This window comes from Ambystoma mexicanum, chromosome 2q (genome assembly GCF_040938575.1).
Source record: "Ambystoma mexicanum isolate Mex_15411 chromosome 2q, UKY_AmexF1_1, whole genome shotgun sequence".
NCBI lineage: Eukaryota > Metazoa > Chordata > Amphibia > Caudata > Ambystomatidae > Ambystoma > Ambystoma mexicanum.
The window spans coordinates 1031375052-1031400435 of record NC_090924.1 but is presented as its reverse complement, the minus strand read 5'-3'; the positions used below and the strand labels follow the sequence as shown (position 1 = coordinate 1031400435).

At 47.3% G+C, this 25384-nt stretch overlaps 1 protein-coding gene across 6 annotated transcripts in view; it reads left to right on the top strand.

Annotated features, from left to right (window-relative positions):
* DBF4 (DBF4-CDC7 kinase regulatory subunit) overlaps window positions 1–25384 on the top strand; it is a 718935-nt gene that overhangs the window by 169394 nt on the left and 524157 nt on the right. For all 6 annotated transcript variants that reach the window (XM_069648379.1, XM_069648376.1, XM_069648378.1 and 3 more), the window contains exon 7: window positions 15700–15776. In XM_069648379.1, coding sequence (XP_069504480.1) covers window positions 15700–15776 — 77 coding nt within the window. The remainder of the gene's footprint in view (window positions 1–15699; window positions 15777–25384) is intronic.

Genomic DNA, 25384 nt, shown 5'->3' with positions numbered 1-25384 from the left:
ACTCACTGGGTGGGGGCCCACGACAATAATCTGACAATCAGCGGTCGTTGGTCTCCATCAGAGTCCAAACTTCACTTCAATCTTTTACATCTGAGTGCGATCTGAAGGCCCTTCTGCCCACTGTATGGGGAAAGAATGTCCTGATAATGACAGACAACAAAGTGGCCATGTACTACCTCAACAAGAGTAGGTGTAGGTTCACTACCACTGTGCAGCAAGGCAATGCAGCTCTGGTTCTGGGCAATTCAAGAAGGAATCTCCCGATCAGCGGTTCACCTAAACAGAGAAGCGAACACGGCGGCGGAGACTCTGAGCAGCAAGAGCACAGTCTCCCACGAGTGGGAAATAGCTCAGGAATTCCTTCAGGAGATCTTCACCCTTTGGGGAACCCCTCAAGTGGATCTGTGTGTCAACTGGAAGTGCGAACTGTTCTTCTCTGGGGAATTTCCCCCAAGAGGAGCTCTAGGTGATGCGTTCATAGTGGGCTGTGAGTTCCCATTCCTGTATGCGTTTCCGTCAGTCTCCGACATTCCTCACGTGAGCAGGAGGCTGAGGAAGTTCGGAAATGCTTACTCCTACTTGCACCCGATTGGGTAAGGAAGACATGGTCCCCAGACCTTCTGGGCATGTCCATCTGCCCTCCAATGTGTCTTCCACAAAGAGAGGACATTCTCTTGTTAGAGGAGGGTCGGTTTCTCCATCCGGAGGTCAAGACACCCCACCTTCGCGCATGGTTTCTGAGGTTGGGATGCAAGGATTGGGACCTCCCAGATGACGTAATTGAGATTTTGCTTTCGACCAGAAGGCCAACCAGGAAGTCCTTGTTCCACTGCCGTTGGCACAAATTCTGCGGCTGGTGCAGGGAAAATAATGTGGATCATATTTTCAAGCACAAGTTTTGAGGCAATTCAGAGAGTCATTGTTCCACAAACTCAGACAACGTGGGATACCGTTTGGTAAACCTATTATTCAGGCAGCTCTGAACGCGATCAGTGTGCTGACGCAACATCACGAGACTGTTAACTAATCTAAATACTTCTTCGGACACGGCTCCCTTTGCTGAGCAAAATCATTGTTTCCAATACTGTGAAAGATACTGCAAATATTTTGGATCCCCGACCCCTTACAGGTCAGTGTGTCCTTGAAAAGTTCAATTGCTCCCATTAAACATTAAGAAAACATGCATTGTTGCTTCGACGCCGAAGAGATTGTGGGCCAAAGAGCTTTTGATCTCTGGCAGTCATTATTTGAAAGGCGTAAACCTTAAAATATTTCTTTCGTAAATTGTCAGGCTCTTGTCAGGCTAAAAAGCCATTGATCTTGTGCAGTTTTTCTTTTGTAAGGTGCTTCACTTAAGGTACCATATTGATGAGAAACATGTTTACATAAGGTGGTAGGAGAAACTGTGGCTGGCCCAAAGTGCCTTTTGATCTCCGGCCGCCCCTAACTCTCAATATCGAAAGCCTTAAAATAACCAGCTTAGAAAGCGTTCTCTTGATACATGTCGCTGGAGGGACTGCGGGCCTCTGAGCCTTTGATCTCTTGCGGCTTGTGCACAGATCTCCAGGAGAAAGAGCCTCTACGTTTAACCGTGAACTGTTTGGCTGTCTGTACTGTACGCCGTAGATCAGTCTCTGGGCATTGTGCCATTGGTTTCGTCCTGCACGGCACAGCACAAATAACACTCCCGGGAATTCTAACTTGAACAAGAGTCTGATTGCAATTAATGTAGATTTATGAGGATTCATTTTCTAATTATCAACCCAGTTTCAACAAAGAATTGACTCAATTCAACGTGATTCTATTACATTTTTATGACTGTGACAAAAGTATTTTTTTTCCATTTTTTAAATTTAAACTTCCATTGCTTTATTGTAGTGTAAGCTTTTCAAGGTTACCTGAAGCCAAACTTAGTGCTGCATTGAATAGAGCTTTGCACTCTAACCTTGTCATTAACTGTATCAATTAATTTCTCCCTTTATGTGCTATATGAAATCAAAGTTAAACAACTTAAAAAAACAAATTAGTTCATGGTGGTTGGCCTGAGAATTGGGAAGACCCTAAAAGAACAGGTCTCTCGTAAATATTGACAAAATATGAATACACCAGCACAAGCAGGTTATTCTCTTCTACTAATACTTTTAAGCCTTCGACTGATAACCCCATCAGTGTTGCTAAATGTAATGATATTTATACTAAATATTGTGCAAAATAACAATGAAAATATTCACGCTACTAATAATGTTGGAGAGGCTAATGTTACAACTCTTCGTAACGAACCATTTGATTTCTGTATGAACCCACAGGTTCCAAGTCATAATGGAAAGCAAACGAAGCGGCAGACGTTAATACTGTAATTCCATCACAGTTTGGGGACTCTTCCTGTTGCCCTACACACATAGATCCGGAGGACCTTCTTAAATGTGCCGACAACTTTATTTGTATCAATTTTAGCACCAGTAATGCATCTAGTGAGCTGGGGAAGCGAATCCGTTCCTCTCTCGGACTGTTTACTCCAAATTCACGTTTCCCTGCCATGATTGATGAAGTGTGTTGTATGAGTCAAATGCATTATCCAACTGCTTGGAGGCACCTGCAATTACCAATTCACTGAACCAGTCCATAAACTCTGTCCCTATTGCTGCCGCTTCACAAGATGACTTGAATTATATAATAAGATCACTTTTGCCTGACAGAACAGATGGGGACTTCAAAGGGAATTGATTTGTACTCCTATAAGTGAAAACATTCAAACACAAAATCACTCGCCATTTGATATCTGCTTGTTTCCTGTACTCACTAGAATTCTGAACCTATTTGAACCTATTGCATAGGGGTCACAACACGACTCATTTTGAGCTACGTGAAGTCAGGTCAATGTTAATTGACATGATGGCTAAGATTAACCTACTTTAGGGACTCATTCTGGCCATTCATCGTCGCTCATATAAAACCTTCGAGATGTCAGGGAGACATTTGCCCATCCCCAATGATCAAATCAGGAGCCAAAGAATTGGCACCGTTTTTTACCTCCCTGATTAATTCCTCTTTCGAGTTCAGTCCCCAGCAATCTTAGAGGCATGGGTCATGCCTCTCCTCAAGAAACCAAATCTAGATCCTAATGGACCCATCACAACAGTCCCATTCCTCCTAAAAATACTAGATAGAGCTGCCTATCTCCAAATACAAAAACACAGAGGACAACAACCTCTTGGGCTTGCGCCAATCCGGTTTCAGACCCAGGCATGGCACTGGAAACATCCCTCCTCGATCTAAAAATACAAATGCACTAGGCCAAAGTCAAAGGCAAACCTCTCTCTCTCCTCCTACTGCTGGACCTTTCAGCATCGTTCGATCTCGTTGACCACCAGATCCTCACTAAACACCTAACCTCAGCCGCCTCATTCTCTCCCAACACCGCCATCTGGATTCAATCCTTTCTTTTCAACAGAACAACTCCGGTTTTTGCACCTACAGCGACTGCTGACCCGGTACCCAGCACCTGCAGAGTCCCCCAGGACTTGTGTCTCGCCCACTCTTTACAATATATTTACAAAGCTACTTTGATCACCTTGAGAGCTTGGTTGTCACCTACACAAATTATGCAGAGGACACCCAAGTCCTCATTACTCTCACTGGCTCCCACGACGAAGACTCTAAAATGCTTAACAAAAATATACCTCCACATTCTGGCATGAATGGCCTCCCACAGCCTTTGCCTAAACGCTGATAAGACTGAGCTGCTTATCACAGGCTCCCAAACCCGCCTAAACTAGACCTACAATACATAGCTTTCCACGTTGATGGGAACATCATCAGCGAGGTCAAAACACTGGGCGTTTACTTGGACTCTACCCTCTCCCTCAAAAGGCAAGTCAATGCCACAGCCTCAGCCGCTGCTTATACCAACAAATTGATCAACGCCTGCAAACCCTACCCATCTATCAATAGTTGCATCACACTCGCTAGAGCCTTGATCTTATCCAAGCTGGACTATTGTAATACCCTATTCATAGGATCCTCTGAACAAAATCTGAATAAATTATAAGTCCTGCAGAATAATGCTCTCCGATCGGCTCTAAATATTCCTCAATACAACCACATTTCTTCCATGAACTGGGCTACACACTGGCTCCCAGTGCGAGGCAGAATCTCTCTGCGCACAGAATGCCTCTCTAAAACAACCCCAGAATATCTGGCTGACAAATTCACCAGGAACCAATCTTCAATACCTACCAGATCCTTCTACTCGCATTGCCTCAACATACCTAAGTTCAGTCTGAAAACTGCAGGCGGGTCCAGCTTCCCAGTTCTGGCACTGAAGCTCTGGAACTCCCTACCTACAGCTATCGGAGCCATACCTTCCTTCTGGGACTTCAGATCCAAAGTAAAAACATGGCTCCACAACCAGCATAACTAATTTCAAGCAATTGTAACTGTATTTGTCCTAAACTGTATTCATGTCCTATTCCTTTCTGTACTTGTTTCCTATGCCAGCTTGCTGACCGATATGTAACATGTCAGTAGCCTACTGTCAAATACCTGTTGTATTTTGTACCTGTAACAACCACGTATCCTTAAGTGCCCAGATACATAAGGGTTAGGTGCGCGCTACAAATAAACTAAACTGTGGCTCAAATATTCTCAGAAATAAGGATATTTTAGGAGAAAAAGGAGTTTGCAGAGTATCTTTTGCTACTCAAACAAAACCAAGTCATTTTACTGCTACCTCAATTGGTGTGCAGGTATCAGCAATTTCCTCAGAGCTAAGCCAATATGGGAACGATCCAAATCGGGAGCTAATTGAGATGCAGGAATGTGTAAATCAATTTGCAAATCTACCTAGTGAAATTCCACAAGATGGGCAGGGTGTCGATATGTGGCAGATGGTCAACTCTAACACATATAAACTGACAATGATGGAAAGGGAAATGCAAAAACTGTTATCTTCATTCGGCACTAGTCCTTCTATAATTCATGTACACGCCAAAGCTCCTCTGATGTAAGATTATTCAAATTATTCACCACCTAATAGCCCAACGCCTTTGGTAGAACCCTTAGCACAGAAACGCATGTATTCAGAACAAGAGATAGCAAATAACTTTAGTCCAATCTGAACCTATGAATTGTCCTTGCCAAATTATGCTTAACTCATGCAGAATTAGACATAAAGAAAATAAGGTGCAGAGAAAGGCATCTAGGATCTCCAATGATTGTAAAGAAAAGAACTAAAAATATGCAGGCTGCTAAAATTCACGGACACAATTAAAAATGTGCAGAATTTGGCCCTAGAAAACAACGCTAGTGAACCAAATAAATGGGATGAAAAGTTTGCTGAAGGTGATACTGATTCCAATTTTAACAGAGCATCTAACTTGACTGATGATACAGCCATTAAAAAAAAGAATTCTCTTAGACATCCTGCCTGGGTTGGAAATCCCTCCACCCCTACCCTGTCTGAGATTGTAGATCATGGCCCTAGCAGCAAAATAAAAATAATTCAAATGTGTGCTTGCTGTCTTTGGGGGAAAAAAACATTCACAAATGATCAAAAGGATTCTTGAGTTGACCTAATGCCATTACCAGTACATCTTAATAACTGAATGGAGACATCAAACAGACACAAATTTGACTTTTTTCCCACCCTGGGAAAAAAAATAAGATTGGCTCGATCATTCCTGCTGCTTCTAACAGTTTGAGGAGTTTGCCCCAAAACCAACAGTCATCACTGAAAAAAATGTGATAATAGAGAGGTTACCTTTGTTCCATTATCTATACCTACTCCGTCTCCCAAACCATTAACCTGTATTCCCAATAATCAAGAAAATGCTTTGAATTCAGAAATCTACTCAACAAAAATGATGGGATGGGGGAGTACATTTGAAATTAATGGTAGAGGTAGAATACATAGATCATCCCTGTTGCAGCTATTCAAAAAAATGCCAGCTTTGAGATATTTAGAATCAGATGATATTGAGTGGGTTACTCTGCCTCAAATGAATAACTGCATGTTCTGTGGATAGCAATCTATAATCCTATCTAAACTAATATGGCAACAGCATTATAATCTCGATCCGGGGTTTTATACTCTGTCCAATATTGAATCATTGGATGATGGCAAGGTTTTTATAGCGTTACAAGTGAACCTACCAGAGGTTAAGATGATATTTACATGATTGATTCAGGGAAAACCTCAACTGAGTTCATTGAAACTCTTAACAGGTGCAAATAACACAAGTCAGGGCTGTCGTGGGTAGAACCTGCCATAAAAACTGTTATGGCACTCCAATGTGGATCCTTTTCAGTGCAATACAACTATGGGGTTGTCCTTTTTGTTACACTTGGCAAATCTGGGGCTCCAGATTGGAACAATAAAAGGTTATTTGACAGTGCTTTCAATCTTCAAGCGCACATCCGAAGAGTCATCTTATTTCAAGATGCCGTTAATCATTCATTTCCTTAAAGGGCTCACTAACGTGTTCCCTCCTACACCTTTTCAAGTGTCGGTTTGTGATCTCAATCTTGTGTTGAAATTTCTAATGTGCGCTCCCTTTGATCCACTCCATTCATGCCCATTAAGGCTACTAACATTTAAAACCATTCTGTTAGTTGAATGGACCTCAGCCCACAGGGTGAGTTGCAGGCCTTATCCAGTAAGCCTCCATTTACTATTTTTCATGAGGAGCAGGTTGTCCTTAGGGTTAAACCTTCATGTTTGCCAAAAATTGTATCGGATTTTCATTTATCCCAGAAAATTGTTCTACCAACATTTTATCCACCTCATCCTAGCAAAGAAGAGGAAAGACTACATGGGCTCAACCCCAGAAGGGCTTTGAGCGTTTATATCTCGCGGATGGCGAAAATACAATCACATGACCAGCTTTGCATTGGGTAGACTGGACACAAACTGGGGCTTCCAGTTACAAAACAAACATTTTCCAGATGGATAATTCTTGCTATTACAGAGTACTACAGAGTGGCTGGAAACAATCCCCCTGAAGGACTGACCTCATTCCACAAGGGTTATGGCAACGACATCTGCTTTAAGAGGGGTGCATATAGAGGACATTTGTGCAGCAACCTCTTGGTCTACCCTTCATACACTTACAACGCATTAGAGTCTGGATTCATCGTCTAGCCATAAAGGAGGATTTGGGAAAGTTGTCCTATATTCAATCCATGACAAATCTTCAATCTGAAAATTCGTACTCCCTCCTCCAAGACACTGCTTTGGCAGTCTATCAAAAGATGAGGAATACATGGGAGGATAATCCATTCGAAGAACAAGTTACTTACCCCTGGCAATGTTCTTTCCACTGGATGTTCCTCCCACGTCTTCCTAATTGCCCCTCTCAACCTACCCTGCTGCATTACACTTTAGGCTCCAGACTCTGGTACTGTCTGGGACTCACTGATGCTATTACTCTATAAGAGGAAGACGTAAAAAACAGAACTGACGCCAACGGACACTGCACGTGCTGTATATACAGACAGTGATGTTGACCCTGAAACGTATTTTTTTCCACAGTATGCCTCTAATAACACTATCAAATGCGAAAGATAAATCAAGTAATGCTATATAAATGGGCCCATTTTTTTTTACTGATGGGAAGATGCCAAAACATGAGATCAGATGGTGGTGTTTAACAGGGTGCCCATATATTTTCTAAATCCGGGTTGGAAACGCGATAGTGTGTGAGTGGAAATGAAACTGTTTAAACCATTGAGTACCAAAGAGGCAAATGCCACCTTTGCGGCAACATCTATCGACGCAATTGGTCTGAAATTGGCAGGGCTGTCAGTTGCGCCTTTCTTGTGCAACAGAATATTTTATAGATGTAAGCCATGATTACGGAATCACTCTTCTTAGAAATATGATTCAGGTGTCACCAGAAATAGAAGCATGAAATGTAGTAGTTTGCCTACCCAAAGGATTCCTTAATATGGACCAAATATCTCTAATTTCTTTTTTACATAACAAGTTGATCATAGTTTGATTATTTTTCAGATGTTGTTCAAATTTAATGTTTTTTACGTCAGGTTTATACTTAAAGATAATTACTTTTTTAAAGACTATATATGCTGAATTGAGCCCTATTGAATTTTGTGTTGTCGAATTGCACAGTTTTTCCTGCGCTTCAATATGTTGATTGCTGGACTATATGTATTCAAATGCGTAGATGTATTCCTAGTTTTCTCTTGCGCGTCTCGGTTCTTCTGACTTGAAAATTCATGATGTCTTCACCTTCTACCCTGAAGTCAGGCTTCAAAAAGTGTCAGGACTGCGGTTCCAAAATATCCATTACGGACCTGCACAACGTTTAACGCTGGTGCCTCGGTGAAAGCCACGCCACCGACGATTGCGATGACTACCAGTCCCTAACTTCAAAGGTCTTGTGGGAGCGGAAGAAGTTGTTGTCGGTAGGTAGGGTTTCTAAAACCTGTAAGTAGAAATCTACTGGTCTTTAGACCAACGATTCGAGGGGCGAGACTCTGCGTCGGCCTAAGTCCAAGGGGGTCTTGTTCTCTGAGTGGGTCCTGCCATTCCTGTGCCTCTTCAAGGCATTCACGAAGTGCCGTCACCGGTCGCCTTCCCCGTCCTAGTCGGAAGACTCCGGCGGGAAGATGGCGGGTAACTTGTCCCACGAAACACTAGTCGCCGGCCGAATGGGATGCATTCCGCCAGCAGATTATGGCAATTTTCGAATCGCAAAGCACCCTTCTGTCTGCGTCTTCGAGAGAAGCCGACAAGGAATGCGCTAGAGCCACCACTTCCACGTCTTTGGGGTCGGCCGGTCGGCGCGATCATTGGGAGCAGTCGAGGTCCCGATCGGACAAGGGTGATCGCCATAGCCGTGCCAGGTCCCGGTCCTTGACGCTGTCGAGACTGTCGGAGCCCGTGAGGCCTTCTAAGAAGGCATCAACGCCGGCGGCGCCATGTCTGTCGAGGGACTCTCGAGGCTCCGGCTTCGAGGAAGTCGCCTACGCCATCGGCACAACAGCCGTCGAAGGACACGCTCGGGGCTCTGGCCTCGAAGCCGTTGTCGAAGTCGTCGGTGCCTCGGTTGGCGCCCTCAACGCCTTTTGTGGAGAATTTACCGGAGGTGCCCTCCTCCCAGGGTGGATTTGTTCCAACCCTTAGAGTATATTTCAGAGGTGGAGGAAGGGTCTGAGGAGGGGGTTGTGCCTCCTGAGGTTCCTGATGACCTGTTGTCTGGTCATTGCCAACTGGAAGACCTTCGTCAATCATTACATGACGCCAGTGGTCTTGATACCTTTCCGGAGGTGGTTTGACAGGCCTGAGCCTGGTGCACATGCGGACTCCTCGTATACGCGCCTCATGTCGAGGGTGACTGAGTATTTGGGGTGGTCTGCTCCATCTGCTGATTTTCTTCAGGATGATCTGACACGCATCTAGGATCAAGGTCCACCCACTGACCCGGTGTTGCCATTTCATATGGCGTGGCAAAGAAGGGTGGTGGCAGCTTGGACTGCTACAGAGAGTCTCCCAGCAGTGAATAAGTTGCTTCCGAAAAAATACCGCCCAGCCAGTGGTGACCCCTGCTGCTTGTCAACGCACCCTACCCCGGAGAGTTTGGTGGTGCAGGCGGCTATGGCCCCAGCAAAGCAGGCTGTGTACCCTACTATACCTCCAGATAGGGACAAGTGCTTTGATGGTTGGGCGAAGAAGATATTTTCTTCGGGGGGTATGGCTTTAAAGGCAGCCAACTCTGTTTGTGCCTTGGCAAGATTCACTCACACTCTGTGGAATTGTGTATCGTTGGCGGCTGAACATATTCCCGAAGGGGAGGAACGGGATAGTTTTCTAGCCCTCGTGGAAGACAGCAAGGATGCCATGTGTGAATCCGTTCAGTCGGGTCTGGACATGGCAGTCTGTGTCCGCCGGTCCATGGCTGCGTTGAGGGCAGACCGGTGCAGCATCTTGGAGAATGGCGAGCCATTACTTCAGATGTGTGGGTTCTGGAGATCATAACCCGTGGCTACGGTCTCCCCTTTCGGCAGAGGCCTCACGACAATCCACCGGGGAAGCTCTTTGAAGCGTCCGGATCTGTTCCTTGCGCAGGAAATCCTATCCCTCCTGGAGAAAGGTGCCATAGAACTGGTGCCTGTAACGGAGAGGAACAAGGGATGGTATTCCCCTTATTTTTTGAATCCGAAAAAAGAATGGGGTTTGAGACCCATCATGGAGTTGCATGGGCCGAACAAGCTCCTCAGGGAGGACACGTTCAAGATGGTAACTCTTTCTCAAGTCTTCCAGGCCCTTCAACTACAAGATTGGTTGGTGTCTCTTGACCTCAAGGATGCTTACTTTCATGTGCCGATTCATCCAAAGCACAGGAAGTACCTGAGGTTCGCGGTTGGCGACTCGCATTTTCAGTTTCGGGTCCTGCCGTTCGGATTGACTGCCGCCCTGAGGGCCTTCACCAAGCTGATGGTGGTGGTGGTGGTGGCAGCGTATCTCAGGAAAGGGGGGATTCACGTCTACCCCTACCTGAACGATTGGTTGATCAGGGCGCGTTCTCCCGACAAGCCCTGGATCAGCTGTCTGTCACCTGACACTCCCTTCCCAAGCTGGGCTTCTCCCTCAATTTAAAGAAGTCCCATGTGACACCTACCCAGCGGCTCCAGTACATCAGAGCAGTGCTCGACACATCCCTGGGGTTGTGTTCGCCTCCCCAGGTGAGGGCTCATCACATTCTGCAGATGGTGGACAAATTTCAACGTGCCCAGAGTCTCCCGGCGTTCGTATTCTTGAGCTTACTCGGCCTCATGGCATCCTGCATTTTCCTGGTGCCAGAGGCCAGGCTGCACATGAAATCTCTGCAGTGGGCTCTCAAGATCCAGTGGTCGCAGTTCTCCGGCAGGATGTTGGATCCCGTTCAGATTCCACCCTCGGTCGCACAGGATCTTCCGTGGTGGGCCATCAAAGGCAATCTGATGAAGGGTGCTCTGTTTTGGCAGCCGTGGCCGGAGACGATGATCGTGACGGACGCATCCCTCACGGGTTGGGAGCTTATGCCAACGAGTTGACGGCCAGCGGCCATTGGTCTCTGTCAGAGTCCAGACTCCACATCAATCTATTAGAGCTGCGGGCTGTCAGGCTAGCCCTGAAGGCTTTTCTGCCGTCTGTGCGGGGGATGAATGTCCTGATTATGACGGACAATAGTGGCCATGCACTAACTCAACAAAAGGGGGGGGGGGGGGGGCAGGGTCACTCCCGTTGTGCAGGGATGCGATGCAGCTCTGGTTCTGAGCCCTTCAGCAGTACATTCCGATCTCGGCAGTTCATCTGGCCGGAGACGAAAACTCAGCGGCGGACGCTCTGAGCAGGCAGAGCACAGTCTCTCTCACGAGTAGGAGCTGGCTCAGGAAGTTCTGTTGGAGATCTTCGCCCTTTGGGGAACCCCACAAGTGGATCTCTTCGCCACCAGTGTCAACCGGAAGTGCGAAAGATTCTGCTCGCGGGAATTTCCTCCAAGAGGAGCCTTAGGGGACACGTTTGTAGTGGAGTGGTCCGTCCCACTACTGTACTCGTTTCCTCCAGTCCCCGTCATTCCACAGGTGTTGCAGAGGTTACAGAGGTTCAGCTCCCGGATGATCCTCATTGATCCGGCATGGGCCAGGAGAGCGTGGTACCAGGACCTTCTCGACATGTCCATCTGCCCTCCACGTCGTATTCCCTACCGAGACGATCTGCTCTCACGGGAGGGGGTTTAGGTTCTCTATCCAGAGGTCAAGTCCCTCAGCCTTCACGCTTGGTATCTGAAAGGTTGATGTACAAGGATTGGGACCTTCCCGAGGACGTGATGGAGGTGTTGCTTTCAGCCAGAAGGCCCGCAACGAAAACTGTGCCATTGGAGAAAGTTCTGCGACTGGTGCAGAGTACAGAATGTCGATCCGTTCCAATGTTCCATCCCTTTGGTTTTGTCTTTTTCGCTTTCTTTAGTCCATAAGGGCCTGCTTTTGGGTACCATTAAGGGTTACCAGGCGGTGCTGTCCATATTTAAGCGCTCGTCTGAGGAATGTTCTTATTTTAAAATCCCTTTTTGATATCTCAGTTTCTAAAAGGGCTAACTAATGTGTTTCCACCATCGCCTTTCCAGCTGCAGGGATGGGATTTGAATCTGTTTTTAAAGTTCCTAATGGGAGCTCTGTTTGAAGCATTTACTTTCTTGTCCGTTGCGACTATTGTCCTTTAAAACTGTATTTTTAGTTGCAGTTACTTCTGCACCCAGAGTGAGTGAGTTGCAGGCCCTTTCCGCCAAACCACCCTTCACTGTGTTCCTTAAGGACAGGGTTGTCCTTAGGGTGCGGCCTTCCTTTCTTCCGAAGGTTGTGTCTGAATTCCATCTGAGCCAGAAGGTAATTCTTCCGGCATTCTATCCTCCTCCACATCCTGGTAAGGAAGAGGAGAGGCTCCATAGGTTGGACCCTAGGAGAGCTTTGACCCGGGACATCCGTGAGAGATAGAAACTCAGAATGGACGGTTGGCTCTTTATTGGTTATGCTGGAAGGCGTTTAGGTCGGGCTGTTTCCAAGCAGACCTGATCTAGATGGATCATTTTGACGATCTGAGTGTTACCGTTTGGTGGGAAACGACCCTCCAGTAGGCTTACGGGCTCATTCTACTAGGGGTATGGCTGCCTCCACTGCACTACAGAGGGGTGTTCCGATTTGCAATATTTGCGAAGCAGCCACATGGGCCTCTGTCCATACTTTTGTGAAACATTATTCCTTGGACTCTATCCATGGGCAGGATTTGGCCTTTGGTAAGGCAGTCCTCTATTCTGTAATTTGATTGGGCATTCTAAATTGATGCATTTGTAAATTCTTTTCCCACCTCCATACGTTGGTACTGCTTTGGGAGTCTAAAAAAAATGTAGAATACGTCGGAGGGCCCAATCCCTTTGAAGAACAAGTTACTTATCTTACCTGGTAACTTTCTTTCGATGGGATGTTCCTCCGACGTATTCCACATCGTACCCTCCCTACCTGCCTCGCTACAGAATTTCTTATGCGATTACAGTTTACGTTTATGCAAGGCTTTCTGTAGTCATGCTCGCAGGAGATAGGTGCCACACGTTATGGGGGAAATAAACTACAACTGAGGCTACGGGCGTCCTAGATATAACATCTGGTGACGTCGACCATTGACAGAGGCCCTCGAGGGACAGCGTATCGACGTCATCGACGCATGACGCATACAGTTTTCCAAAGCAGCACAGCTGTGGTAATTACTGTCAAAGATGTGTAATACGTCGGAAGAACATCCCATCGAAAGAACGTTACCAGGTAAGATAAGTAACTTGTTCTTTGCCGTTGTTGGCAAGCAGTAAAATGTTCAATTGTCCCAGCACCAAGGCATCGACAACAACTACAAATTATAAACTGAGTATTTAAAGTCGCAAAACTTATACCTGCATCCATCTGCACACGCCGCACACCCGACCAGCCAAACAGCCTCGTACTTATGGAGCACTTCGGGGGTGTGGCGTGTGGAGGCTGCTGAAGTAGGCAGGCCAGTGGGAGACTGGAGGAACAAATGGGTGTGTCTAGGATGAAGGAAAGAGAAGCGAAGATATGAGAAACCAAGCGGCTTGTGCAAGTAGTGCAAGAGAATACACTTAAGACCACAAATATTTAATTTGAGAAAATGTCCAATAAGCACAGGGTGCAAGGTTGTTGCGACGAGCGTGATTCTTCTCCTTGCTGACGGTGAGTAGGGAGAGTAAAGAAAGACACAGATACAGATTTGCATTTTTGGGGCACGTTAAGGGTGGTGCAGAAATGATTCTAACTTCTATAAGTGAATTTGTGGTGGCAGGTTTCAGTGGTTTGTGTGCCGTCTGCCTCTGGAATGGCCAATGGGTTCCAGACCTGTTTTGTTTGGGTTGCTGCTGTGTTTCTAGGTGTTCAGAAAAAGGTCTGGGAGCCTCTCTACCGAGAACCAACACACCCAAATAACCTGTTCTGGGGGGGAGTTGCCCATGCGGGTGGGTCTACAACCACGTTTTAGTTCTATCCCTTTCACAGGGGAGACGTAACCATTTGCATATCGGTCTATCCCTACATAGGCAGTCCAGCACTGAAATGCTAGGCAATTCTCTGAACGAGTGTACCAACAGTAATCCTAGATACCGGTTCCGGCCTAGTCAGGCCTCATCAGTCAGGTGACGCTGTGCCTCTGTGCTTGGCTGCCTTAGTGGGTGGGACGAGACTGATGTGCAAATAGATTTTTCTTTTGAAAAGTACAGTGAGCTAATATGTGGTTGTAGACCCTCCTGAGTGGGCACCTTCTGATAGAACAGCTTATTTGGCTGTGTTCGTTCTCAGTAGAAGGGACTCCTGGACCTTTTATTTGTGTTTGGGTTTCTAGATGTGCAACATGTGGTGGTTTCATGGTTTGCTCTGGTATATCTAGCAAGTGTAGGCTTGTTCTGCAGAGCTCATGGATCCTTGTGTGGTGTGGCGAAGGCTGATGGTATTTACAAAGGACATTTGCTTTGGGGGGTGGGGAGGGGAAACACATTTTCTGGGGCGAGCACACTTTGCAAATGGCTAGTTTATTGTTTCTCTGTACCATTTTAGTGATTTTCATGCTGTTATCTAGCAGGCCATGGGATTGGGCTTGTGATCCTTTCTGAACCCTTCTCATGGTGAAGCGTGTTTGTTTGCTATAGCTTGGAATGCACATTGTTTCCAGGTTTCCTCTGCATGTTCTTTTCTTGCTACTGGTCTACCATCTTTGCTGACTTGCTTGTGATCAGGCATGATGTCCATAAGAATGCTTGGAGATCGGCGATTAGTGATGGCTAGTTAATATAGTTTTAGCAGTAGGACCGTCGCCTTCCAACTGTGTTTTCATTTGTGATGGGGGGGGGGGGGGGGTGTGTGTGTGTGTGTGTGTGTGTGTGTGTGTGTAAAATATCATGGCTGACTGGCGTTGAAGCCAGCCCTAGAGATAAGGGGTGTATGGTGCATCGGCCACTTTTGCTCCCTAAAAATGTGGCCAATACTCCCAACAAAAAATATCAAAGTAATGTAGAATCTTGCGCCCCTGCTTTCACCCTCGCAGCTCAATGTATATTTTATGGACCAGTAGTGAACATAGTAACAAGGAAAAAAAATATTTTGATTGCCTGATTGCAAGAAGTAAACATGTATCTTTGAATGTTCATGAATAACTTGGTGCAAAGCAATAATATCACAAAAACAAGTCTTTTTCAGTTAAAACATATTTTTACTCGCTTATAAAATGCTGTAATTGTGAAGTGGACTTAGTTTTACTCCCAACTTAAAAAAAATAGTACGTACAATACTCCCACTTCCAAATCTTATCTGTAATACTGGTTGGAGCTATGTGGTTTTTGTAGTGGGCATGGTGTTCTTCCCAGGTCTGTACTAGCGATTGAAGGCAATCCATTATTGAAGGGAAGGTTGAGAGAGGAGGCTTCACTGCTGACGATACACAGGGGAAATAAAGAATCTACAAAAATAAATTTCCCAGTGTAAATGAGTACCTTTAAAGCGACAGAGAATACATTACACCATAGTATGTCCCCTTGTTGAACCTGGCAAACTTCAGTTGTGTATATTTGGTCAATTGGAACATCAAACTACAGTTGGTGTTTATTGGAGACATACAGTTGAAATTGCTGCATGTTATTCTCTTTATAGACATAAAATGTTATATTGAACAAAAGAAGAAAGAGTGTGATGTTGGCCAGAAACCAGTCCCTGCTGTTAAGGAAGTGGTGAGTTATTATTTATTTTTTTTTTTACAATAAATCGTTTTTCATTTGGATTGAAATTTAAAATTCGAGTTGTACATCTTCCGTTTTCCACCAAGGAGTTTTTATTCATGTTGTAAATTAGCAGAGTTGAAGTTGATTTTCAATCGCAGTGACTTGTGAAGAGAAACAATATGTAGGTATTAACGTCATCCGTTTCTGGTTAACTTCACTTGACATGAAATGGATACAGCAAAAGCAGCAGATTAAAAACAAAAATAACTTATTGCAGGTGTTACCTACATGACTTGGCATACAGTGGTTGGACTGTCTTTAAGAGGGTCAGAAATATTGACTTAATAGCTGCCATCTATTTTGACAAGGAATCATAGAGACCTCTTATGTCTTGTGAACGCAGGGTGATTGCATGAGCAAAAGTGATCATGTGTTGTCTCCTGCAACTGCCTGTACATTTTGTTGGAAGTTAGGAGTTTTTAACCATGGTAGAAAGTGATGAAAAGGGAGACATAATATATGTACCATTGAGCTGATGGACTAAGAATTGTGAATGAACAATGGTGGTCCAGATGTTTTTAGAGACTAGATATCTTTTTATCCTGTCAGATAAGAGTGGAAATATTACAACCATAGTCTTGGGGCCATACTTAATGGTTCCCAGCTGTGGCCCCCTCCTAAATGGTGCAGGGATGATGGTTCAAACCCCTTGCTTGCTGATTAGAACTCAGACTGCATTTCGCTGATGTTCCAGCTTCATGCCAGCTGAGATACAGAGATTGAGGATTAATAGCGATCTTACAATTTGTTGATGAATCTCTGCTCCCCATGTACCAACAGGAGCAATGACTATTCGGTAAATACTAGCGCCCCTGACTGGGGGAATAGTTTCCTTTGCCTGGATTATTTCCCTACAGATGATGCAAGTGATACATGAATCTTACTTGTAAGAATCCTAGATCAGTATTCTAAGGATGCATTTTGACTCATGGAATTGGTGTATGAAAACTGTTTTATAGAGCATCTGTGATTGCTCAGAATATTGTGCTGGAACAGTGATCTGGATAAAAATAGACCAGCTGTTTGCAGTAGTAAGTTGGAAACATTGCCCTAAAAGTCATCCAACCGAGATCTGGAATGACTGTTGTTAAAAAGGAGTTTTGACCAGTTTCCGGTTTGTAGCTGCTGGTGTTGGTATGAAGCTAAACCTCAATAAATTGACTGCTGATGGGACCTGATTTCCAGGGAATATCTGTTTACTGAAAGGGGAAAATGATTGCCTGTCAATCATTCTCCTGCAGCCTTTATTAAATATAGAATAAAATGTTATTCTGGAGCTTGTGAAACTTGAATGCTGTTATACAAAGTTAGCTTATGTACTGCACCTAGAAGAATTGTGAAGGTTTGCCATGTATCACACTTAGAACATTTGTAATGCACCTAGAAGAGCTGTTAAGGTTACCCAATGGATCACACTTAAAAGAAATGTTATGGTTAGCCCATGTATTACACTCTAAAGTTTTGCGAAGATTAGCTCTTGGAAGAATTGTGAAGGTTAGCCAATATATTGCACTTAGAAGAACGTGAAGGTTAGCCTATGTAGTGCTCTTAAAAGAATTGGGAAGGGTAGCCATTGTATTGCACTAAAGGTGGCCACTGTAATACATTTATATCATAATATTGAATCTAGCTTATCTAGGATGTAGCTGTTGCATTGTAATCCAAGTGAAGGCAGAATGTAGCCTGGCTATTTAATATAGGTGGATGGAAATTGTAGGCATTGTATTGAATCGAAATGGACGTTTATTGTAGCTATTGCATTAATCGAGGAATTAATCAATTAGTCTCTATCTCTTCCACCATGAGGGGAGCCTCAAGTATCTGGACCCGTTCTTCCGCTAGTTTCTGCCAGGGCGTCTGCTGTATCTCCTGTCTCTACCGCTGGGTTGGGAGCATATAATTACTCAGAAAAACGCAAAAACATTTTGTTGATAGCTTCTTGGGTCCTGACCTCCCGCCCTGCTTTATCTCTTATCACAGTAATGGGATCTTTCCTGTTCTCCTGCTTGGTGAGCCAGGCCAGGAGCCTGCTGGGCTTGTCCTCCCCGCACCCCCCCACACACCCCCCTCCACATGCAACCTCTGTATAGACTTCCCATAATCCAATCTCCCCAGTCTCTCCCAAATTGCGACAAATTTCAGTCTCAACCATTTGAGTTCCTCAGATTCCTCCCCAGTTACCGCGGCTTGGCGTTCAGCTACCTCCTATATCGCTTTCCACCGCCTCGAGATACGCCAGGGCGCTTCCTCGTAGTCCCCCTTATAACCACTTTGAAGGCATTCCAGATTACACAATTGCTCTCTACGCTTCCCACGTTATGCTCAAAGTAATCCTCTATCGTTTCTTGTATGTGTTCCTGGAAAGTGCCCTTGTTCAATGCCTCCGTCCTCAGCCGCCACGTTGGTATAGGGTCCTTCCTCTGGGTATGTGCCCATGTCACGAGCAGTGGTGCATGGTCTGACAATGTTTGTGCCTTAAATTTTTACCCCTGTGAATTCCCCCAAAGATTCTGTGCCCGTGAACAAATACTATATGCGTGTGAATGTCCTGTGGGGGGCGCTATAGTGTGTGTACCCTCTCCCTTGTCCTTGTACCTTCCTCCAGACGTCCACCAGGTGCAGTTGGTTCAGGATTGTTTGTAGAGCCTTTGCTGGCAGCGCCAACTTCCTGTACTACAGATCTGCCCATAAGAGGGTACAGGGTGCAGTTAAAGTCCTCTGCCCAGATGAATGTGGCCTCACTGTATTGGGCCAACTTGGGTGCGACTTTGAGGAAATCCGTTGCATCATGGTTCGGAGCGTATGTATTTATCAAGCATATTTCCTTGTTCCCCCAACAATCCATGCACTATCACCAGTCTGCCTTCCTGGTCACTTTCTTGCTTTACCAATTGAAATGGGACCCCAGGGGTGACCCAATCGGCACTCCCCTAATATAATTGGAGTATGTCGAGCTGTACATTTGACCACCCCATTTCTTGGCCACTTTAGTTTGCGTCTCAGGCCTTAAATGAGTTTCTTGTAGCAGAGCTATTTTGACCTTCATCCTGTTCAGCCAGGCATATACTGGTAAGCGTTGAGTCCTCAGACATTGCAGGTTGCAATGGTTATCTCGTCTTGACCCATTTTTGTAGTGTACTCTCGTTAAACTGGCCCCAGTCTGTGCTGTCCTGTCTCCGCTTGGGCTTGTTTCCTTCTTCCCCTCGTTAATGGCATTCTGTGCTGATGTTGCCCGGCACCACAGACTAGGGAATTTTTCCTGGATTGGCTTAATTTGCTCGTTGTCCATTCCGCTGCCACTCGCGCTGTGCCTTGTTCTTCTTTGTATGCTGCTTCCTCCACTGTTCGTGCCTTTCACCAATTAACCAAACAACTGGCTAACTACAACTATTAAACCAACACCCAGCCTCCCTCCCCTTGCTCGACCCCGCTGCTTCTCTTGCAACATCCACAGAGCTGAGACCGGCCTGCTGCAGCATGATGCCGTAAAACTGGCATCCACACTAATTGAGTTCCATCCTCTGCGGCAGAACCAAAGCTCGTCGCTCCATTTTTGGTTTCATCTGGATAGCTTAATGTCAGTGTTATCAAAACATTCTCTCTGTTGGGTTCCTCCGTATCATCCTCGGAGCTAATTGTCATCATTATTGGCGTTCCTGGGTCTCTGCTGTGGAATACCCTGCTGGTCCATCCATGGGCCGCCTCTGTCGTTTCAAAGGACTCTCTGCCTTCACGTATCACCTTCAATTTAGCTGGGTATACCGGCATGTACCGTATGCCTGCTGCTCTAAGACGATCTGTTGTGGGGCGAAAGCGCACTCTTTGCCTCTGAACCATCACTGTGTAGTCCTGATGAATGTTTATTCTAGAGGAGTTTCTGGTGATCACCCCCCGCTCCCTCTTGAAAATGTCAACATCTTCTCCCGATCTTTGAAATTTATGATCCTAGCGATCATTGATCTTGGGTGGGATCCCGGTTGAAGTTTTCTGGTCAGAGCTCTGTGGGCTGTCTACAGTGAAGCCTTGGGACAAAACGCTGGCTCCAATCTCCTGTAACGGCAAAGTTTCCACGTAGTTCGTGGAATCTCGACCCTCTTCTCTTTCTGGCAGTCCGACAATCCGGATGTTGTACCTTCTGGCCCTCCCGTCGGCATCTTCCGCTCTATGCTACAGAATTTTAACTTGTTGTAATACATCTGACATTTGGGTCCGAGTGGTAGCGAAGTTGGTAACATTCTGCTGTACCTGCAGTTCTGCCGTACAGATAGTCACTCGGTCTGTCAGGTTCCATACATCTTGCTGAATGAGGCCCATATTCACTGAGTGTATTCAGCTTATTTTCCAGAGACCCCTTTAGGGCCGCAATAGTTTCTAGTATTGGGCCCTCTCTTTCACCTCCCACCTGCTGTGCAGAGCTTGACAAAGCCATATTTGCGTCTGGTGGGTCGGCTTTTTTTGTCTGACCTTTTTGGTAAAGGAGTCCATGCTAATTTGTTTGCCTCTTCCTCCTTTTGATCTATTTGGCATTCTTCTCTTGAGGCTTTAAGCATCGTCTTCTCCCGCTGTTCCCTGGAAGGCAGCACTCTGGGCCCCTGTATTTTGGTGTCTGGATGTCGTTGCCTCCTTCGCTGGGGTACAGTAGCCCTCATATGCACTTCTACTCTAGTGTCTCTCCCCGTGCGCCTATGCGCCACAGCAGTGCATGGATTGTGTCCTCCCCCGATGTTGTGGGTCTGCGTGGAAGGCAAAAATATGCCGTAATTGTAGCTTAGTCCTTTGAACTGGGCGTCGCACTTTGCCCCATTATCCGCTACTTCGAACCCAAAGGTTGGCCCACTCGGGTGTATTGTTGACAGCTTGTCTCGCTCCCTCCTGACTGGCTGTGCTACTTGGCCCAGTGAGGCACTGTCCCCCGATTCCCTCTCCCGGCCTGCTCCCCGTTATATTGCTCCCCGGGTGGGTATCTTAACCCCCCCTCCCCCGGCCCCTGTCGAGCAGTCTGCCTTGTCCATTGCTCAGCTCTCTGCAACTTCCTGCGGCGCACTCTCCCTCGTTCCCTCTGTGACGTAGGTCCGCTTCCAACTTGGCCTTGTCCCTTTCGCCTCCTGATATCTTGCTCTGTTCCTGTGCCTTTTGTTTCTGCTATATTGTTCAGCGAGTCGGTTGTGCTCTCCCACGTCAACTTGTCTCTGACAGTCTTTCTGCACTTACTGAGCCTTCCAGGGTGGCAACTCGCTGTGGATGTAGGCGGTATGATGGCACCCCCCCTTTTCTGCCGCTAGTATCCACCTGCTCGTATAGGATGCTTCTCTGTACTTGCGTGTTATGTATTGGCTCAGCGCTGCCTTACTGTTACACTCCTCTGAGCCATGTGAAGCTCTGTGGGTTATGTACTCCCACGCATCAGCCAGTTGTAGATCCTCGCATCCATCAGCTGTGCTCTGTATAGGTGGTTATTCGCTCTTGCCATGTGCGTTATCGTGGGGTGTGCCTGAGGGCTCCCCAATGATGCGTACCTCTGGAGCAGGCCAGAGCTTACACATGTGCCGTGTATCTGGCCGGTAATTACTGCCCTCTCCCTGTGGGTCTGGGCGGCTCCGATGGCGTCTCTGGTCCTTTCTCTCGCCCTGTCTCAGGCTCTGCGCTGTCTACCAAAGCAGGGCCGGGATCCTCAGGTGCTCGTTGAGTTTATGCCAGGGTTTTCCACTGTTTGCCACCCAGGGGGGGAGAATGGTCGCCCCCTGGCTTGGTTAACACCACCAGGTTCTCTACACCGGGCTCCCTGGCCCTTTCGGTCTCGTCTGGTGGTGCGTCAATTTTGTCCCTTCCCCAGTGCGGGGAAATTGTGGTGCTTGCGGGGGGGGGGGGCCACACTGGTGAGACTGTCGATTCGGATTGAGGTCTCCTGCGTCTGTGTCATGCGGCTGATGTCGTGCCTGTTGTAAGCGCTGGCACCGCCTTCCAGTAGTCCTTGCTTTGTCCTGGAACCGCTCACTGTGTCGCGGTTGTTGCAGCCTTGGCGATGCCAGGTCCCTTTTGGATCTTGTCGTGTCCACTTGCTGGGTGCAGGCCAGCCTTCCTGCACTAATGGTGCGGATGCTATGAAGCTCTCTGGGCCTCCGGGGTCTGGCGACTCTCTCCGCCTGCCCCCGGCATGTCCACCTTCTCGCCTCCTGGAAGGTGTGCTCAGCTCAGGTTTTCTCGTATGTTGGCCAGGCTGTACACTTGTTATATGTCCGATGGGCCGTCCCTGCAGTACTTGCGGCAGTTTCAGGCAGTCGGGCCACATGCGTTGGTGTCCACTCCGGTGGAGCCTCAGCGCCTGCTGCGTTCTTCCAGGGTGTTCGGCGAGGATTGCACTGTATTTGCACTGTATTTGTATTTTGTATTTGTATTTTATTTGTATAGCGCGCCAAGCCCTTAGGCATCTGGGCGCATTTCTTACAGTTACATAGCATAGTTCATTTACAGTTGCATATAATAAATATTTACAAGTTACATATGGCAAGTATTTACATGGTGAGAATACAATTAACAGGTCTAAAGTAAGATAGTAGGCTTAGGATTCAGTAAGGCATAGTATACAACAGAATACAATAACATTTGCAAATAAGGAGAGTGTGCAGGTTTATATCACAGGTGGTTAGAGGTAGTAGCTTTCGTACACGTTTTTAGGATTCATTCAATGTGAGCCAGGTTTTTACATCTGTCTGAATATATGGAAGCAAGGTTCGGCTCTGATGGTTGCCGGTATGGAGTGCCACATTTTGGCTGCTAAGACCAGGAAGCTTCTACCACCTGCCTTTTGGAGCTTCAACCTAGGGATAAGGTAGTTGGAATGTGAGGATCTGACAGGTCGATCTAAGGACTTGTGTGAACACTGGACCCCAGCTCATGGCCGTCATACGCCCCAGGCGGATATGCTGGTTCTCGTCTCACTTTTCAATAACTCCTTGGTGAGTCCTCGCTCCTGGGGTCATGAAGCAACCCAGTGTTCCGGGGCCCAGACCTTGCTCCGCTTCTGAACTGTCTCGCTGGTCTGCGCCTGTGTCTCCAGATGGCCTTCCTCTTGGTTGGGCTGGCGTCGCACTCTCCGGTGCAGGCTCTTCTCACCAAGCCGAGCCGGGTGCACCTGCCATTTTGGAATATATCACACAGTTTCTGCCGACTGCGATGATGTCTGTCTGGCGTCGTAATTCCTCCCAAAAGTTGCTCTGGCTAGCCTCCAGGCCTTCCGACACCTTCCCTTCTCGTTTCCGCAACATTTATCAAGTAATCAGGCCAGTTAAGGAGGAGACCCGGGCACCGGCCAGCCCGTTTGAATCCTGTGGGCTCTTTCGATTGAGCAAATATTTGAGAGCTTCTTCGGGGCAAAGAGTTCTGTTAAACATTGGTCCAAGAAGAGCTCCATGCTGGGCCTCTCCTCCCTTTCCGTCACCCCCAGGAAACGCAGGTTGTTACGCCGCAATCTCCTTCTCACTGTCTTGCATCTGCTTTCCAGATGGAAGAGCTTCTGGGAGACCACTGCTAGTTGCTTTTCCATCCTTTTAAGTGCATCTTCGGAGTCTGAGATGCGCTGTGCCGCCTCTCCCACACACGATGAATGATTTTGCAGGTCCTGCCGTGGAAAGTACACCTTGGCTGAAAGGCCGTCTATCTTCTCAATGGATTATCTTGGTTCCCCAATAGCAGTTATGGTATATGTGAGGGAGACCTGAGAGGCCTTCGGCTCCTGTCCTGTGAAATTACCCGCTGGTGTATGAGCCGTGGTAGGCGGAGGGCCACTCATTGTGTACTGATCAATTGTTTGGTCACAGTCCTCTTGCTCTTGACCATGTTCCTGCGCCAGACACTGGTGCCCGGCTGCCACTCTGCCACTCTTGCAGGTACTCAGCCCCCAGTGCCCTGGTTCCTAGGTCTCACCCCCCCATACCACCCTCCACCAGGCCCGGTGCTGTCGCGTAACTACAAACTTTCGCTCAATGGGGCACCCCTTGCTCCAGTGATGGCTCTCCGGGCCCTCTAAGATTGATATGACGCAGTCTGCCTTTCGGTGTGGAGCAGCCACCACCTCCATGCAGACCCCAGGTCACCACTGCCTACTGCTGTGATGGCTTTCTGCAGCCTTAGCGCCAGTTCCCCTGTGAGTGTTGCTGGGCCCTTGACAGTCCAAGGTAGGGAGCCTCACCAGGCTTTTTCCCTTTCCAGGATACTCAGTAATCTGCATGGTTTTGTTGGTGCTATGGCCTGTCTGACAATGGTACCGGGCCCTCCCTCCCCCATCTGCTGGGTTCCTTTTTCCTCTCAATGTGTCCCTGGTCCTCACCTGCCGCTACACCAGCCTCTGCCGCCTACCAAGTGTTGAGCTGGCCCTCCTGCGGTTCACAAGTGTCGAGGTCAAAAATAGTCAAGAGTGGGGCAGCCCTGCAAGCTCTGAACACTGGGCTCTATTTTCGCATGGTGAGGGTCTGCTATACAGAACTTCACTCAGTTCTGGCACCACAGTCTGTGATCTTGCACCTCTGTGCTGTTTATCTGGGAGGCAGCCTCTTTTTTTGCCCCTAGGCAGCCTTGCCGGAGCTCTCTTATCCGACCTCCCTGCCCTTTTGTTGCTCTTCCTGATGAGGACCCTGCACTGCCCGAGACACGGCCTCAATAGAGGGTCCCGCCGATCGGGTTATGGATGTCCCACCATACAGTTCTCCCCAGGGGTTCACCGCTGCTGGCCCGGCTCCCTCCTGATGGTCTCTGCTCCTGAACTCTAATAAGCTTGTAGCATGCCGGCCCGGTGTCTGTGGCTGTGCTGATTTCTGTGTCCGCTCTTGCTCTCCGCCTTGTTGCTGCCACGTGCACACTGTTGCTTGCTGCTCTCACACACTCTATCAGAGAACGGGAACCTCCTTCAGCGGGGGTATGCGAGCGCCCATGCTCACCTCCCAGCGCTCTCCTCCCACTTGGCAGTCGTCTCCCGAGTCTGGCCCCCACTGCTGTGCTGCAGTCTCGGGAGCCAAGCTGGTTGCCCCGGGTGTTACTGCTACCCAGTCCCTCGGGTCGGTTCCCAGCAAGAACCCTCCACTCACATAGTCAATGGCTGCTTCTTATTCCTGCTGCAGATAGTCTGGCTTCCCAGTCGGCGGTCCCCAGCGCTGTTTCACTGCCGCTGTAGTCCAACGACTTTGCCTTGAAATGGTACAAAGCAAGGTCTGCCGCCTTCAGCTCGGTATTGCTGGACTTCCTGACCCTGATTTTTCTGGAAATTGCAGCAGGATGAAGCCAGAGGGTTCTATGATCACTTCCCAGCAAAGATTGTCAATTTTGCCTCTGGGAAACCGGATTTTATAATCTGGCTGTGGTGGCCCCAGCAGAGCTGCAGAGGCTCCCGCCCTCATCCACTTGCCATGGAACAGCGCCCTGCCGAAGATTGTGTTGATGGTGTCCGAGTCATTAGTGTGATTGCCCGAAATAGGGATGAGAATGTACTTGTCATCCACAAAGTTGGTGTAGGTGATGCCCAGTGCATAAAGTATGTCAAAAAGAGGATTGGTATAGGTATTATG